At 47.9% G+C, this 16,338-nt stretch overlaps 1 protein-coding gene across 4 annotated transcripts in view; it reads left to right on the forward strand.

The window, feature by feature from the left end:
• FOXN2 (forkhead box N2) overlaps nt 1-16,338 on the forward strand; it is a 47,679-nt gene that overhangs the window by 17,432 nt on the left and 13,909 nt on the right. For 3 of the 4 annotated variants that reach the window (XM_053383575.1, XM_053383578.1, XM_053383576.1), the window contains exon 2: nt 6,006-6,556. In XM_053383575.1, the coding sequence (XP_053239550.1) occupies nt 6,020-6,556 (537 nt within the window). In that variant the 5' untranslated portion in view covers nt 6,006-6,019. Of the gene's footprint in view, nt 1-3,897; nt 3,925-6,005; nt 6,557-16,338 lie in introns of those variants that run through there. The other variant, XM_053383577.1, reaches the window with a different exon arrangement.

A 16,338-nucleotide genomic window follows, 5' to 3' on the forward strand; every position in this document is an offset into this window, starting at 1 on the left:
TGCAAGTAGATAAATAGGGACCGCTTACTGGCGGGAAGGTAAACGGCGTTTCCGTGTGCTCCGCTGGCTCGCCAGATGCAGCTTTGTCACGCTGGCCACGTGACCCGGAAGTGTCTCCGGACAGCGCTGGCCCCTGGCCTCTTAAGTGAGATGGGCGCACAACCCCAGAGTCTGTCAAGACTGGCCCATACGGGCAGGGGTACCTTTACCTTTACTCTTGAGTAAGTCTGTTGGTAAGGAAAGATTGTCTCACATACTGAACAGTGTTAGACAGTTGCCAGGCGTGTTTTGCACGGGTCCAATTGCAACCATGTGGAGATCTCTGGGTGCAAAATGCCCCTTAGAGAAGGATCTGAAATATTTTCCCTGGAAGCTTGAATTTGTTTTATTCTGGATTGTTCTGTTTGATGTTTTAATGTGTTGAGATTTGTTCTATAAAATATAAAGCGGCATAGAAATGAAATGAATAATAATACTAACAAACTTCATTGTGGAGGAAGAAGGCGCCTAGACATTCCACTGGCGACCGTAACCTAGGTTTAATGTGCCATTTGGCGATTAGATTAGATCTCTTGTGTTTCTGACACTGATACCCAATCCATCACTGTGCTCTGCAGGTGAGGGTTTCCTGCAGATACCACCTAACATGAACATAGGAAGAGCCTGCAGGATCCGGCCAATGGCCCATCTAGTCCAGCATCCCGTTCTCACAGTGGCCAGCAAGATACCTGTGGAAAACGCATAAGCAGGATTCAAGCACAAGAGTTCTCTCTGCTCCTGTGATTTTGAGCCACTGGTACTCAGAAGCAGGGGACAAGGGAGATGCGCATGTCCAATTATGACACGGAGGTTGAATGCTATTCAGCAGCGTAAAATAGTCTTGTCTGTTTTTACGCAGCCGCCTTCTCTCTTTTGCCCAGGAGGCAAAACAGGTTTTATGGGATGTCAGATCATAATGACAAGTCTAGGAATAACCCTCCTCCGCCTCCTGATTCCCTGCCCCCACCTACACTCTCATGCAGGTACACACCCTAAAGAGCATTGCAACATAATGCACTCTGGTATTAAATGCCAAAGGTTTAAGTTCTGGCGTAATGAGGCCACAGTCCAGCCGTTCAGAGGCCGATTGGAACGTGCAGTGCTGAACAAGCAGGAAGCCAGAACACAACTCTATTTAGGAATGCTGCGCGTTCTCTTGCTTCAGTTATCCCCCTTTATCCAACACACTTGCTGGCTGATTTGACTCCTATACAGAAAAGGATGTGTGAGGGTCCCGTACTCAGAGCCGTCTTGTACAGTGGGGATTTCCCCCCCCCCCCACTAGGGAGAAATTCCACAGTGAGATTTTATCCATAAAATAAATTTGCAGCTCAGTACAGTGGTACCTCAGGTTACAGATGCTTCAGGTTACAGACGCTTCAGGTTACAGACGCTTCAAGTTACAGACTCCGCTAACCCAGAAATAGTACCTCAGGTTAAGAACTTTGCTTCAGGATGAGAACAGAAATTGTGTGGCGGCGGCGTGGAGCAGCGGGAGGCCCCATTAGCTAAAGTGGTACCTCAGGTTAAGAACAATTTCAGGTTAAGAACGGACCTCCAGAACGAATTAAGCTTTTAACCTGAGGTACCACTGTAAACGGGTTTGATATCTGTCCGCCTGGGCAGTGCCAAACACCTGACTTCATGTGACTTCCCCTCACAAGCATGTGCAAATATATGATAAATCTCTTTGAGTGTGCTAAAAATTAGTACGTTAACAGTTTTTCTTTTCATAATAATAATAGCAGCAACTATTATTATTAATTTATTATTTAAACCCTGCCCATCTGGCTGGGTTTCCCCCGCCACTCTCTCCATATAAGGAAAGGACTTGATCGACTTCTCTCAACCTGATATCTCAGAGGGGTCATGCTGGTTGGGGCTGACAAGAGTTTTAGTCCGACAACATCTGGAGGGCACTGGCTTGGGGAAGGCAGGGCTAGGTAGGCACGTCATCATGCCCATTCTAAATTAGTTTCATATGATCCTATGGTTTAGCTTGGGAATGTGGCACAGAAGCTCACATCCTTTCCCAAGTGCTCTAGCCACAGTTTACCACGTTGTCCTACCAGGAAAGCTATTGTCAGTACCAACTCACATCATGGTTTGAGGCACGTTTTCAAAACATAGTATGGAGGTTCGTGCCAACTAAGTTAGCCACTCTCCAAACTAGGGTTCATCAACCCTCTTCAGACCATGGTCTAGCATTTAATGGCCTTGCATCATGGGAAACCATGGGTAGGGCAACCTGGGAATGAGTTGGGAACCCACACTTGTGAGGCAGAATGAACAAAGGCTGTTGAGAAAATCGGAAGAAGATGTTTTAACTGGGCTGCTGTTTCTTAATCTCAGTGTATCTGCCTCCCCCCACCGCCGCCCAAATCTGCAGTATGTGTTTCTGAAGTGTGTGTGGAATACTCTTAATGTTTAACAAGATTCTATGCAAGTCCTTAACAATATATGGGGGTGATGATGTTGTGCCATGTGTTATTTCTGGATGTTTGGGACAATGGGTTGTGCCCAAAGTGTCCCTTTTATGAATGGAAGGGCTCCTCCTGCTCATGGAGGAACTGAGATCTAATGCACGATCCTGCTCGAGAAAGTAGGGGGATGCTATTTCCACCCATTCATCCTGCAGCCCCCCCCCTGCATAACTACCTATGCTTTTCAGGCAGTTCTCTCAATCCTATGGAGAAGCGATTGCGAGTTGCACAGCCTCCATTCTGCATGGCAAAGAGTTGTGGGTTATGGGTGGTTTTGGGAAAGTTGCCTGTACCCTCAGCTCGGTTCCCCATCTTTTAAAAAAATGAAATAAAAGTAAACATCAATGTACCTCTCAGGCTTTCAGTTTTGTTTTGTGGATGCCCAAGATATAAGGCATGCAAAGGCATTGCGTGCTCTGTTTGCGTATCAGCTGCCTGTTAGCCAGGTCTGAAGAAATCGCTTTGCCATTGCTATAGAAACCTTGCCTTGATTAGATGTCATAACTCTGTTTGATTCACACTGATATGGCTGTGGGTTCCCACTGTGAAATGAAGACAGGTTTCTTTTTATATATGCACAGAGAATATAAATTCTGCTGCTTTATAGCTTACCAAATGCTTAAGTGGTTTTTGATGCAGAATTTAATTAAAGTAGTTGCAGGAAATAGTAAAAAAAAAAAAAGAAGTATCTTTTTTTTCTATGTGTATATGTGTTTGGACCATAATCTGCAAGTTTAACACATTGGTGGTAAACCTTTTTATGAAATATTTTAATTTAGAGAGAGCTTGTATATCGGGGAGCTTATATCTCTCCAGGGAGCAGCAATCTGTCCCCGTGCTTACAGAATAATTTGGTGTAGGCAAGGCAAGTCATCCTTGATGGGTCTGAACAATATTGAAGGTTCAGCTTTATTTGGGCCTTGCTAGTTGACATTTTTAATGCAGTAATTGCCTGGTTGTTACTTTGTGGTTGCTAGCGATCCAACCATCTTAGAGGCGTCTTCCGACTTCAGGACATGAAGAATACTGGAAGTGGAGAGAATTTCTCTTGCAGCAGAGAAACTTCGTTTTCATGGCAGCGTGTGTCTAAATGTTACCCATTCCCAAATCTTCAGCATTGGTGGATGCTGCACATAATTGTGGTTCCACAAGCACCGTTGGTGACTGATGACTCTCCACCTCAAACTACATAGCTTCTTGGCCTGTTGAGTTTTAAATGTGTGTGTGTGCGTGTTGATGTTTTAATTGTTAATCATATTTTTATCTGTTTTAATACTTAAGTGGTTAATTTGAAGCAGAAGTCGTTATAGTGGGTTATTCACCTGCAAGCGCAAAATGGCTCTGGATATTTGTGTGTCTGTGATGTCATGGATGCTATCCAGTCAGTGCCTTCCACAGCTAGGTGAACGCTTCTTCCTCCTCCGTTTCATTTCCAATCCTACTGCAGATTTGCAGGAGTTTTTCTTTCCCAGAGCTTGAATACATAGCAAACAAAGCGAGAGCTCTTGGAATTTTGCCCTCCTCTTTTGTTTTATTAAAAAAAGCCCAACCCATGATGTCCATCTTTACCTGCCAGTGCCATAGTAGTCAGTGTGTTGCCAATGAGCCCCCCAAAATTGCATTTCCTTCAGAAATGGCAGGCCAGCCAATACCACACTTTCTGTATATTCCTGCCTTCCAGTGAGCTCAAAAGAGCTCGCATTGAGCTTTTGCCATGAAAATGCCCCCCAGTGGGAAATGGCGTCTCTGATTCAGCCACACCGCCAAAGGGGGATGGTTAAGAGCAACCCACGGTTTTAATACTGTTTATGAGAGCAACAGTTTACGACACATCGTATCAAATATTAATACGAGGGACAGAAAGGATGGCAAAGGACTTGTTCCTCTTAGTGGCGCCTGCAGGCAAATGAATACACAGTTGCCAATAAGCGAGTCGAGGGGTGGGTGGGTGGGTGGAAAGGAGCCGAGCAAAGATGGCCCAAACAGTATCTCCTATGCACCCACCGCTATAATAAAAAAATATTAAATTTCAGGTTGGTAGTTTATTATGCACTTTAATTCTCCAAAAAGCATGGAGCCGTCCTCTCAGGAAAAGGGCCGTAGCTCAGTGCTCTCTGCACACAGGAGGTTCTGGGTTCAAGACTCCTCCCTGAAACCTTGGTGTCAGGGCCGGAGTCAGGCGTAGGTCAGCAACAAAGCAATGCATCACTCCAGGCCAGTGGAGTTATCTCTTTGTTCAAGGGAACAATCCACAGCTCTGGCCTACTGGTCTCAGCAACTCTTCCCAGGAGGTCTTGTCCCGATTAAGCAGTTGCGAGGACTGAAGGTCCCCGCCTTCCCGGTAGTCACTAGGCCTCCACCTCTCCAGGGCCTTTCCCACGCAGTCTCAGGCCGTGTCTGCACACAGTCATCCTCTGCTCTGCCTGCTTAATTTCTCTCCATGTTATGGGAAACCAGGGGGAGGGGAGCTGCTCAAAGGAGGAGACTCCCTGGATTCTTCAGCAGCCTGTCTCCACTCTGCCATTTTAGCCAGCTTCCTCTTCAGCCTCCGAGTCGGAGTCTGAACTGCTCTCTGCCATGGCCTCTTCCTGCTCACTAAAGCCTGTTGCCTCTTCAGCTTCCGACACCACCTCCTCCCAGCCTGCTCTCTCTTCTCCCTCTGAACGCTCATGGTCATCCAGTCCCCTGGCTCTGAGCCTTCTTCCCATGAAAGTTCCCTGACAGGTGCCTTCATCCAGCCAGTCCATGGCACTTGGAGACCTGTTTCCAGTTACTTTCAACTAGGGTTGAGGAACCCAACTCAGCCTGAGGACTGCATTCCCTTCTGGGCATCCTTCTGGGGACCGCATAGCAGTGGTCAGGCGAATTAGACGCAAAAATGGGCAGAGGGTGGGATGTAATTTCCTACCTTGTACAGTAGGCTAGTTTCTGCGCACCCTATCAGATCCTTCTCTGTCCTCCAAGCAAGAGGCCTCATAAGAGATCAAGGACATGTTCCAGCCCAGGTAAAAAGGAGGCTACAAAACAGGGTTAGTGTGACCATGGGAGAGTCCTGAGGGCCAGATGGAGAGGCCAAGAGGGCCGCAATCAACCCCTGGGCCTGAGGTTCTCTCCCAGACCCCTGGTGCTGCTGTACATAATACGCAGCTGGGCGGACCAATAGTTTCATTCATCTATAAGGCAGCTTTCTACTTCAAACCATGATGGCTATACTCTGTCTCCATTGTATGTTTCTGAATGCCAGTTGCTGGAAACCACAGGAGAGCAGAGATAACGCCAAGGTTGCAGGTTCGATCCCTGTATGGGGACAGGGGCATTGCGGGTGGTTGGACTATATGATCCTCAGGGTTGCCTCCAATTCTCTGATTCTGTTAATTCCTGTGCTTGGATCCTGCGTTCAGAATGCTGGACCAGGTGGGCCCCTGGCCTGATCCAGCGGGCTCTCCTTACGCTTCTATAAAAGCTTTTTCCCCCTGTTTCTAGGCCAACAAGATTAAATGGGTCCAGTAACTGGAATGACTCCGGACAAGAAAGCTGAAACGCCGGGGGCAGAGAAATCCGCAGGGCTGCGGCACATCCAAAGAATGGGGAGCTTGCCGGAGGCGGTGGATGCGGCTCGGCCGAAGGCCACGGCCGTGGATAGCGAACTGGCCGACGACGAGCTCACAAACTTGAACTGGCTTCACGAAAGCACGAACCTCCTAACAAACTTCAGCCTCGGAAGTGAGGGTCTTCCGGTGGTTAGCCCCCTGTACGACATCGAGGGCGACAGTGTGCCATCCTACCCTTCTTCCTGCTACTCCAACCCCGAGAAGAAATCTGCCACATCGAAGCCCCCCTATTCCTTTAGTCTCCTCATCTATATGGCGATAGAGCATTCGCCCAATAAGAGCTTGCCGGTGAAAGAAATCTACAGCTGGATCCTGGAGCGCTTCCCGTATTTTGCCACGGCCCCCACTGGCTGGAAGAACTCGGTCCGGCATAATCTTTCCTTGAACAAGTGTTTCCGGAAGGTGGAGAGAAGCCACGGCAAGGTGAGAACTGGGCGCTTTTTGCTCTTCCTTTTGTTCTTTTTTTAAAAAACAAAAACCGTAACCAGTTTGCTTTGCTTGTTGGTTTAAGGTAAAATATGGTGGAACTTCCTTTGATTCAGATGTTTTGTTGGAACACACAAACACAAACCATGTCTTTGCTGCCCTACAATTTTGAGAGGGGGTAGCCCTGTTCAGTTCCCTGCAGTCAAACCAACAAAGAGTATTTTGACGCTGTCCAAAAAGACTGACACTTTCCTTCTAGGGGTGTGCAGCCCCATCCTGACCAGGCCTTCTTCCCACCTCCTGGGCTGGAGAACTTAGAACATGTAACACCTCTGTCTTTTCAGAATATGGTTTCAGTTTGTTGGTCCACATCTGGCCCACCCATCACTTCCTCTGGGCACCCATCTAGCACCCTAGCCACCTAGGACTAGGCTGATGTCAGCGGGTTCCAGGAATCCTCTTTGTTGTGTGACTTCGTTGGGTCATCTTAGTTTGCTTGGGACCCTGGATGAGAGCTAGGAGGCTGAGAGGCACTGGGTAGGGAGATGCTTCAGAATCTCAGTATTTATTAGCAACGTGCAACAATAGTTTTATTTGGTCTGTTTTTGCAACTTTTTTTTTTTTAGTTTGCCATGGTAAAATTGAAAACAAATCAGTAGAATTAAAAACAAACTGGGCTTCCACCTAACTTTGCCCGCCTCTCCAGAGTTTGTAGCTGCAGTATTAGGAGCAAAACTCAGGCTCGTCTTGCTCCCCAGAAACAGATGGAGTCTTTATAGCACAGCCTTCCTCAGTATGGGGCCCTCTCGATGTCTCTGGGCTACAACTCCCATCATTCCTGATCATTGGCCGTGCTGGCTGGGGGCTGGTCGGAGCTTGGAGCGCAATAGCATCAAGTTGGGGAAGAGTGTTGTCGTAGATAGGGCATGAGGAGGACCTTTTTCTGCTAGGTGTCCTTGTTTCAAGGAAGGATCTTGCAGTTCAGGGGAAGAAAAAGAAACTCCACTTTGGAAGAGTTTGTTGGCGTATGGAGACCCTCGTACGTCTGTCCATGAATGGGCAAGAGCATCGTGCAAGGAAGATAACTTACCTGCAGCCAGTGTTCGAAGCTCCCATTGTTCTAGGCACATTTTGCGACATGGAATTTCATTAGCGCGAGCCTGTGCTGGGCCCGGGGGTAACCCGAGAACTGCGGCCCAGGTCTGGTCCAGAATCCGAAGGTTCCACTAGGAGACAGTCCGACAGGGTCAAGGCAGGACACGAGGCAGGAAACCATGCAAGGACAGGTACAGGATCTCAGGCAGGGTCTGGCATACAGCAATGTTGCTCCTGCAACATGGGGTGGCGTCCGACAGCCTTTTATCTTTGTCAGGGTAATGGCTGGTCCTGATCCCCCAGTGACTCACCTCCCTGTCTTGCCCAAAGGCGAGCACTCCTCCTGCGAGTACTCAGGTCTCTCCTTCTCTCAGACCTGAGTCTCTGCATCTCAGGAGACGTCGGTGGGTTGTTAGACCCAGAGGCCGCCTCAGCCTCCCCTGACCCAACCGGTAGTGGAGCAGCTGTAAGTGATTGCCCAGCAGAGGGCAACGAGGTAATCCCCGCATCTGGAGCCAGGGCAGGCTCAGGCCCCTGACTTGGCCCAGCTGGTGTTTGTTGCAAGGGAACCTGTGCAGACTGGGACGTTTCAGGATCAGATTCCAGACTTGGTTCAGATGATGCCTTAGGCAAAGGATACGGTGCAGACTGAGACTCCTCTGGTTCCGAGTCCGAGCCTGAGTCCCAGGCCATCACAGAGCCGTTTCTGAGCTCTGCACCTAAGATTTCAAGTTAAAACTGCAGAGTGGAAGGAAAGGAGGACCTTTTTCTGCCTCCAGCTACTCTCTGAAGATTTCCAGCTACTCTCTGAAGACTGGAGAAGAGACCCTCTTAAGAATATTAGGGGGGTGGGCAGGGGAAGGACTAGACCCTGTGAAAAATGAACATGTTTTAGATGCAGTTCATTCATTTTCAGCACTGTATTCTTGTTGTTAAAGAAAACGTGCCTAGACATTCCATTGTTGCGCCCATAACCTAGGATGAAGATGCCATTTATCTTCTAGCTCTCATATCCCAGTGTCTAACACTGCCTGCTGCAGGTAGCAGGATACAAGACTGTCTCTAGTAAATTGAGATCATTGGAACGGGTGCCGTCAATGTCTGCGCCTGTGTATTGGTAACCAAGGGAGTGGACAGGCACCCTCTTCCTCCCTTTCTGAACACTGATGACTCAGTAATAATTACACGCGAGCGTAAGACATGCCGCAGAAGTTAATATCGGTGCCCTGCTTGCCCACTCTTGCTGTTTTCCTTGCTTTGGTACCTGCCCAGGTGACTCAGGCTTTTGCCAGCTCTTTTGGGTGTACCTTTCAGAGCCTGTGCGCCTTGGGGAAGGATGTGGTTGTTTCAGAACAGCTGGAAATTGCATGTTGCGTCAGCCCCGCTTCCTAAAGTGGAAGAGATTAGTTATTTGAAAGTTGTGCTGTTTGCGGGGGGGCGGGGCGGGTGGGTAGAGACAGCTTAGCGTGTGAAGTATGGGCTCAAATAGCAGCCTGGTTTGTGTTGCCATGGCAGCATTTCCTCTTGCTTGGCTGGCTTGCGAGAGGCTGCCGCCGCCACGATGCAGAGGTTGTGTTCCTGCTGATCCGGTGGTGTGCCATTTGCTGGGGGTGGGGGCGGGCAGGAGGGGGGGAGGGAGGAACCTCTCTTTCCTCCGTCTTTTTTTTTTTTAAGCTTAAGCACAAAGGCACGTACAAGGCACACGTGTGTGCGTGTTGATGCAACCCGAACTCAGGAGTATCAAAGGGGAAGAACACTGCCGCTTTCTAAGTTGCTCTGCAAAACCGGTTTTGGAGAGGATCTGCTTATGCAATGGAAACAGGATACGTGCGCAGATCAGATCTGCTGAAATAACACAACTCGGCTTTGTTATATAGCCAGGGTAGCTGTCTGGAGCAGGGTGTGTTTCTCACCTGAGGGCTGTGCTTCTGCTAAATTGGACCCAGTTTTCAGGTCAAACGTAACTGCAGATAGAAAGCTGCCTTCTACAAGCCAGGCCATTGGTCTGTCTAGCTCAGTATTGCCTACCTCTTTAGTATTTAAGGCAGGAGTTCCCTCTCTATGCTATAGATTGAGCATGTGCCCTACCAGTGTGGCTGGGGCAACCCAGTCAGACAGCAGGGTATTATTATTATTATTATTATTATTATTATTATTATTATTATTATTATTACCACCACTGGCCCATTGCGCTCTCATGCAGAAAGAAGTGTGGACATAGGAGTGCAAAAGTGGTCAAGATCTGAACTTAAAAGCAAGCCTATTTATTGCTCCCTCTCCTTCCACTGCTACTCTTGGAGCTGGTGAGAACTGCTATTGGCTTCCAGGTTAAAAATTGCCAAGCCTGTCTTTGCATGTTTGGAACTATGATTTGTAAAAGACCAGTAGTAAATAGTGCAAGTGATGCAAAACCTTATTTTGCTTTCCCATGGAGTGGAGGCAGGGTATGACAGATGTTCAAGAAATGCTCACTTTAAGAAAAAGAAAGTTGGTTTTATTTTCTGTTTTTGGCAATGTGAAGATGCTAGGGGTGACTCAGGAACTTCCCAATGCAGTGTGTTTCTGCAGTTCACCTTATTTAGCTAGCTGACGTGTGCAGCCTGCCTGCCTTGTTCAAAATCATAGACTTTTAGAAGCTGAAGGGTCCTTGGAGTTCATCTTGTCAACATGAAGGTTTTCTCCCTGTTTATATTCTCATCACCGCTACAAAAATGTCTGCTCGGACAAAGCATCACATTTTGGGATTGGGATCGCAGCTTCTGCAAAGTCAGCTTCCCTTGTAACACACAGGTGTTACCTTCAAGACAAAGGCTGCTATTTCCAAGCGTATTTAGAAATAACGGCCACTGAAAGTAGACTGACTTATTTCTGATAACCTAGGCAAGGAGCTGACCTGCGAGATCCTTTATAGCAGGGGTAGCGAGCCTACGGTCCTCCAGAGGTTGTTGGACTCCAACTCCCATCAGCATGGCCAATAGTTAGCAATTGTGGGAGCTGCGGTCCAGCAACAAATAGCTGAGTTCTAAGAAGTACATTCAGGGGAGTGATTTCAGCTTCACCTCTGGTGATGATGAACTCAAGTGACTGGCCAGGATGATCGGATAAAGCTATAATACTTTCAGGAGATGAAGTTGCCTTCCATACCAAGTAAGATGGGGTCTTAGGTGGTAGCCTTTCGTAGCCAGCCACCTAAAACCTGAATACCCCAGGGTCTGAACCTGGGATCTTCCACAAGCAAGCCATATTATCTGCCACTGATCCCAAGGTAGGCAACCTGGTGCTCACCAAGTGCTGAAACTCCCATTGCATAGTACGGATGCTGGCCAGTGTTGGGTAGTGGTTACAGGGTTAGACTAGGACCTTGTAGACCAGGGTTCAAATCCATGGAGCTCACTAGATGGCCCTAGGCCTCAGTCACTGCCTCCAAGCCTGACTGAGCACATGGGGTTGTTGCAGGGATTATTTTTTAAAAACAACATTTTAAAATTAGCTTTTCAAACTTTATAAATTCTTTTAAACAACCATCAGAACATGTATCTCATATTAGTTGACTTCCCACCCACCCTTCCGTTGTGTTCTTTTCGTACCTTAGAAAGCTGCTATATTACTTACATTTTAGCCATTACATATGTTAATCATAAATGATTAAACTACCACTATCAGCTGCTATACTTTAAATCCTGCATAACCATGATATTTTTTGAAAATATTTCCATTCTTCAAGAAATTTTTCTTCATTCTGTTCTTTATTTATCACAGTTAAGTCTAGCCATCTCAGTATATTCAATCATCTTTGTTCACCATTCTTCTTTCGTTAGGACTTCATCTTTTTCCATTTTTAAGGGTTGTTTCAGGATTTAAAGGAGGTGTGGAAGCACCATGGACACTACTTTGAGCTCCTTGGAGAAGAAATTTGGGATGCAGATGCAGTTAATTAAATAAATAAGAGCTGCCTCAAGCACCCAGAAGAAAGATCGAGATGCAAATGGAACGAATGGTTGTTATTTTGAAACAGGCTCCGTTAATTCGTTGCCTGAAGAGAAAGAAGCCCATAGCACCCTTTTCCACACGGCCTTTCCAAATGAGATACCATTAGAAATGCAAGCAAACCTGCTATTAAGAAATTACGCTATTAATTGTATCCATTACTGCTTTCAACACTTCTTAGTTTTTCAGCGATGGTTTGCTTCCAGCAGGCGCTTTGAAGCAGAATGGTTGAGTTACGCACGTAAACCTCTCTCCTTCTCCTTCTTCTCCTTCTTCGATCACTCATAGCTGAGTAAAACTGTCTTCCATTAACGGTGAGTCTGTAAGTGATTGTGGAGGCCAATTCTGGATCCACACATCCTTCCACAGTGGGGACATAGGTTTTCGGGCAGGATTTGATCACGGTGTGGATTTGCCAAGCGTGCCTTCCTCTTAGTATGTTTCTCCCTTTCATCCTGAGTTCGAGCGTCTTCAAAGCCCATGACACCTTTGGCAAAGGCTGTTCTCCAACTGAAGTGCTCGCAGGCCAGGGTTTCCCAATTGTCGGTGTTTCTACTACATTTTTTTAGATTTGCCTTGAGAGAGTCTTTAAACCTCTTTTGTTGACCACCAGCATTACGCTTTCCATTTTAAAGTTCGGAATAGAGTAGTTGCTCTACCCCTGTGTAAAAAGAAAGAAGGAGGAGGCTGCCTCAGGCAAGCCTAAAATGTCTTATCTTGCGGCCTTGAACATCGTCATGGGGATTAAAGCTTGGTTCAGATATTTATTTGGTTCCTGAATCGTCATACGAAAAGCCCCACTCAATCAGGTCAAAGGCCCATCTCATCCAATATCCTGTTCTCACAGTGGCCAACTAGGTGCCTATGGGAAACCCACAAGCAAGACCTGGGGCAACAGCCATCTCCCCACTTCTGATGCCCAGCAATTGTGTTCAGGGTCACAATCCCCCAACAGTGGTGGGAGGAGCACAGCCATCGTGGCTAGAGGCCATTGATAGCCTTAGCTTCCATGAGTTTGTCCTATCCTCTTTAAAGTCACTCATAACTACCATTGTTTTACGTAGGGGGGAAAATACCCCCTGGTATTTTTCTGGTGCACACAGAATGAGGCATGTCTCTTGGGGAAAGGGGTGGAACCCTGCTGGAACCCTGAACAGGAGCACTGCATGCTGCAACACATCGTTGCAGACCCCACCTATAAGCAGCAAACCAGCCAGAACAACTTCCTGCAAAACCAGCATTTGGGCCACTGTATCCCTGTGGAGTTGCCATATTTTTGCCTGATTTTAGGTTGTCTGGGAACAAGGGCAGAACACGGCTTTCTCCGTGTACTGAAGCCCACCCATGGAAAAGTTCAGCAGGCCTGCTGCTTTCTATTTTCTGTGTTTAGGATGTCTGTTAAGAACATGGTGTTCTAACAAGGGTTTGCGGGAGTGTGTGTGAGAGAGAAGGCAAATTCTATGCCAAACTTATCAGATAATTTATTTTAGAGCCTGCTGTTACAGAAGCTAGAATTGTCGTTTATCCTGGCTTTGGGGCAGCGGAGTTCATGCCCATGGTGGGCAGGACCAGGTGCAAAAGCAGGTGCAGCAAGGGATGTCCATGACGCAGGCTAGTTTCTACACCACCTTTGTTTTCCATCCTGGAGATTAAGAGGCTTTCATAGACATAGAATTGGAAGAGACCCCAGGGGTCATCTACTCCAACCCCTTGCAATGCAGGAGCATCCATGACAGATGGCTGTCCAACCTCTGTTCAAGGCCCCATTCCAGCCAGTCAAAAGCTTTTGAAGAGGGTGCAAAGCAGCTCTGGCGAGGGCGGTGGTTGGAGGAGGTACCGTATTTTTTGCCCTATAGGACGCACTTTTCCCCCTCCAAAAATGAAGGGGAAATGTGTGTGTGTCCTATGGGGCGAATGCAGGCTTTCACTGAAGCCTGGAGAGTGAGAGGGGTCGGTGCACACCGACCCCTCTCGCTCTCCAGGCTTCAGGAAGCTCTGCGCAACCCTTGGGAGACCGGCGCGAAGTCGCGCCGGTCTCCCAAGGGTTGTGCAGAGCTGCCTGCATTCCGAAGCCTGGGGCGCGCTGAACAGTGCACCCCGAGCTTCTTGCAGCTCTCCGCAACCCTAGGGAGCCTGGCGCGACTTCCCGCCGGGCTCCCTAGGCTTGTGGACAGCAGCCTGTTCTGGGCGCTGGGGTCGGGGGAAGCTCGGACTTCCCCCGCCCCAGCCCCACACCTGGGGGGGAAATAAAAATTTCTTTCTTTATTTCCCCCCCAAAGAAACTAGGTGCGCCCTATGGGCCGGTGCGCCCTATGGGACAAAAAATATGGTATGTAATTTGGGGAGGGTGCTGAGGGCCTGGTGGAGAGATCTGGAGAGCTTGAGGTTCTCCACACCAGGTGTAGACAACACTGATATAGAGGGACCAGCTGCCCAGCTTGGCGTGAGGCAACGTCGTGGTTCCTCTGTTGCTGTAAAATCAAACTGTATTCAAAACAGCCGTGTTTCTTAGGGTTTGAATCAGGATTGCTGATGGTTTCATGCCTTGATACCGTGGCAGGTGTTGAGTAGGATGTTTGGGATGTCATGAAACATATGAGGTTTTCCATCAATCTGTTGAGAGAGATGTTCTCTCAGCTGGCAACTTGACCCTTCTCCTCCCGCTTTTCCAACTTGCTTCCTGGATCTGATGGAAAAGTGTTTGGGGTAGGGGCTGGGGATGGAGTTTGCAAACAAGCACTTATTTCCCAACATCTGGTGCTGTGAAGATGTTGAGACTGCAGCTTTCCTCAGACCCCGCCAGCATAGCCAGAAAAACACCTGGAGGGCACCACCTGTGCCTTTCTGAAGAACCGACCTGGTCCCAAGGCACCGCGTAAGGTTGATATTTTTTTCCCCCTCCAGTGTGGTGGGTAACAGGCAGAAGCTGTTCAAAAAACCCATCTTAAGTGCTTGGAAGTGAGTAGCCGCCATGTTTTAAAAGGTTAACCTGCGCATTGGCCCCATTAAGTACATAGGATGGCTGTGATGTTGCAGAAGATTAGGTAGAATCTTGGTGTGTGGATGAATGGCAGCCTTGCTCAACCTGGTACCCTCCAAACATTGCTGGACTATAACCCCCTAGCAGTGTTAGAAATTAGACAGGTGACCAAGCGCATTTTGCTACTGGCGCAGGTCCAGTTGCTACCATGTGGAGATCTCTGAATGCCAGGTTGGTGACTGGGATCTCCATCTGGCTGGAGCAGGTAAGAAGAAGAGCTTATTTATTGCATTTATTGTTGTTGTTTAGTCGTCTCCGACTCTTCGTGCCCCCATGGATCAGAGCACGCCAGGCACTCCTGTCTTCCACTGCCTCCTGCAGTTTGGTCAAACTCATGCTGGTAGCTTTGAGAACACCGTCCAACCATCTCATCCTCTGTCATCCCCTTCTCCTTGTGCCCTCCATCTTTCCCAGCATCAGGGTCTTTTCCAGGGAGTCTTCTCTTCTCATGAGGTGGCCAAAGTATTGGAGTCTCGGCTTCAGGATCCGTCCTTCCAGTGAGCGCTCAGGGCTGATTTCCTTCAGAATGGATAGGTTTGATCTTCTTGCAGTCCATGGGACTCTCAAGAGTCTCCTCCAGACCATAATTAATTCAAAAGCATCAATTCTTTGGCGATCAATTGCATTTATAGCCCACCTTTTTTCCAAGGAGTACGATTCACACACACCCCTCCTCAGTTAATCCCTACAGCAACCCTGTGAGGCAGGTTAAGAGGCTGCGACTGGCCCAAGGTCACCTAATGAGCTTCATGACTGAGTGGGGATTTGATCTCCCAGGTCCTAGTCCAGGCATAGGCATAGGCAAACTCCAGCCCTCCAGATGTTTGGGACTACAATTCCCATCATCCCTGACCACTGGTCCTGTTAGCTAGGAATGGTGGGAATTGTAGTCCCAAACATCTGGAAGGCTGGAGTTTGCCTATGCCTGTCCTAGTCCGACATTCCAACCACTGCACCACACTGGCTTCCTAGAGTCCTTCTGCTTTGGGGGCAGCTCTATAAATTAAGTAGATAAGTAAATCTACTTAAATCTACTGCTGCCAAGGAGTGTGGTGGAGTCTCCTTCTTTGGAGGTCTTTAAGCAGAGGCTTGACAACCATATGTCAGGAGTGCTCTGATGGTGTTTCCTGCTTGGCAGGGGGTTGGACTCGATGGCCCTTGTGGTCTCTTCCAACTCTATGATTCTATGATTCTATGAAATAGGGGAAAGGAAAATGTCACCTAGAGAAGGATCTGAAATGTTTTCCTTGAAGCTTGTATTTGTTTTATTATGTATTGTATTATTTGATGTTTTAATGTGTTGTAAACTACTTTGAGATTTTTTTCTTTAAAATATAAAGCGGCCTAGAAATGATATACCCGTATATACTGGAGTATAAGCCGACCCGAATATAAGCCGAGGCACCTAATTTTACCACATAAAACTGGGAAAACTTATTGACTCGAGTATAAGCCGGTTCACCACACCACAAACCTTCTGGTGGGCCAGAGTGCGTGTGCGCGCACATGCACACATGGCAGAGGGGACTTCTCTTTCCCCACAGCCCCTCCCATCCCGCTGCCTCCCTAGGGTGCTGCCAAGAGGTAGAGGCTGGTGGCGGCAGCGACGGAGGAAGAAAAAGTAGCCCAAAAGGACTTCTTTCGGGCTGCTCATTCC

Source organism: Podarcis raffonei, chromosome 3, assembly GCF_027172205.1.
Source record: "Podarcis raffonei isolate rPodRaf1 chromosome 3, rPodRaf1.pri, whole genome shotgun sequence".
NCBI lineage: Eukaryota > Metazoa > Chordata > Lepidosauria > Squamata > Lacertidae > Podarcis > Podarcis raffonei.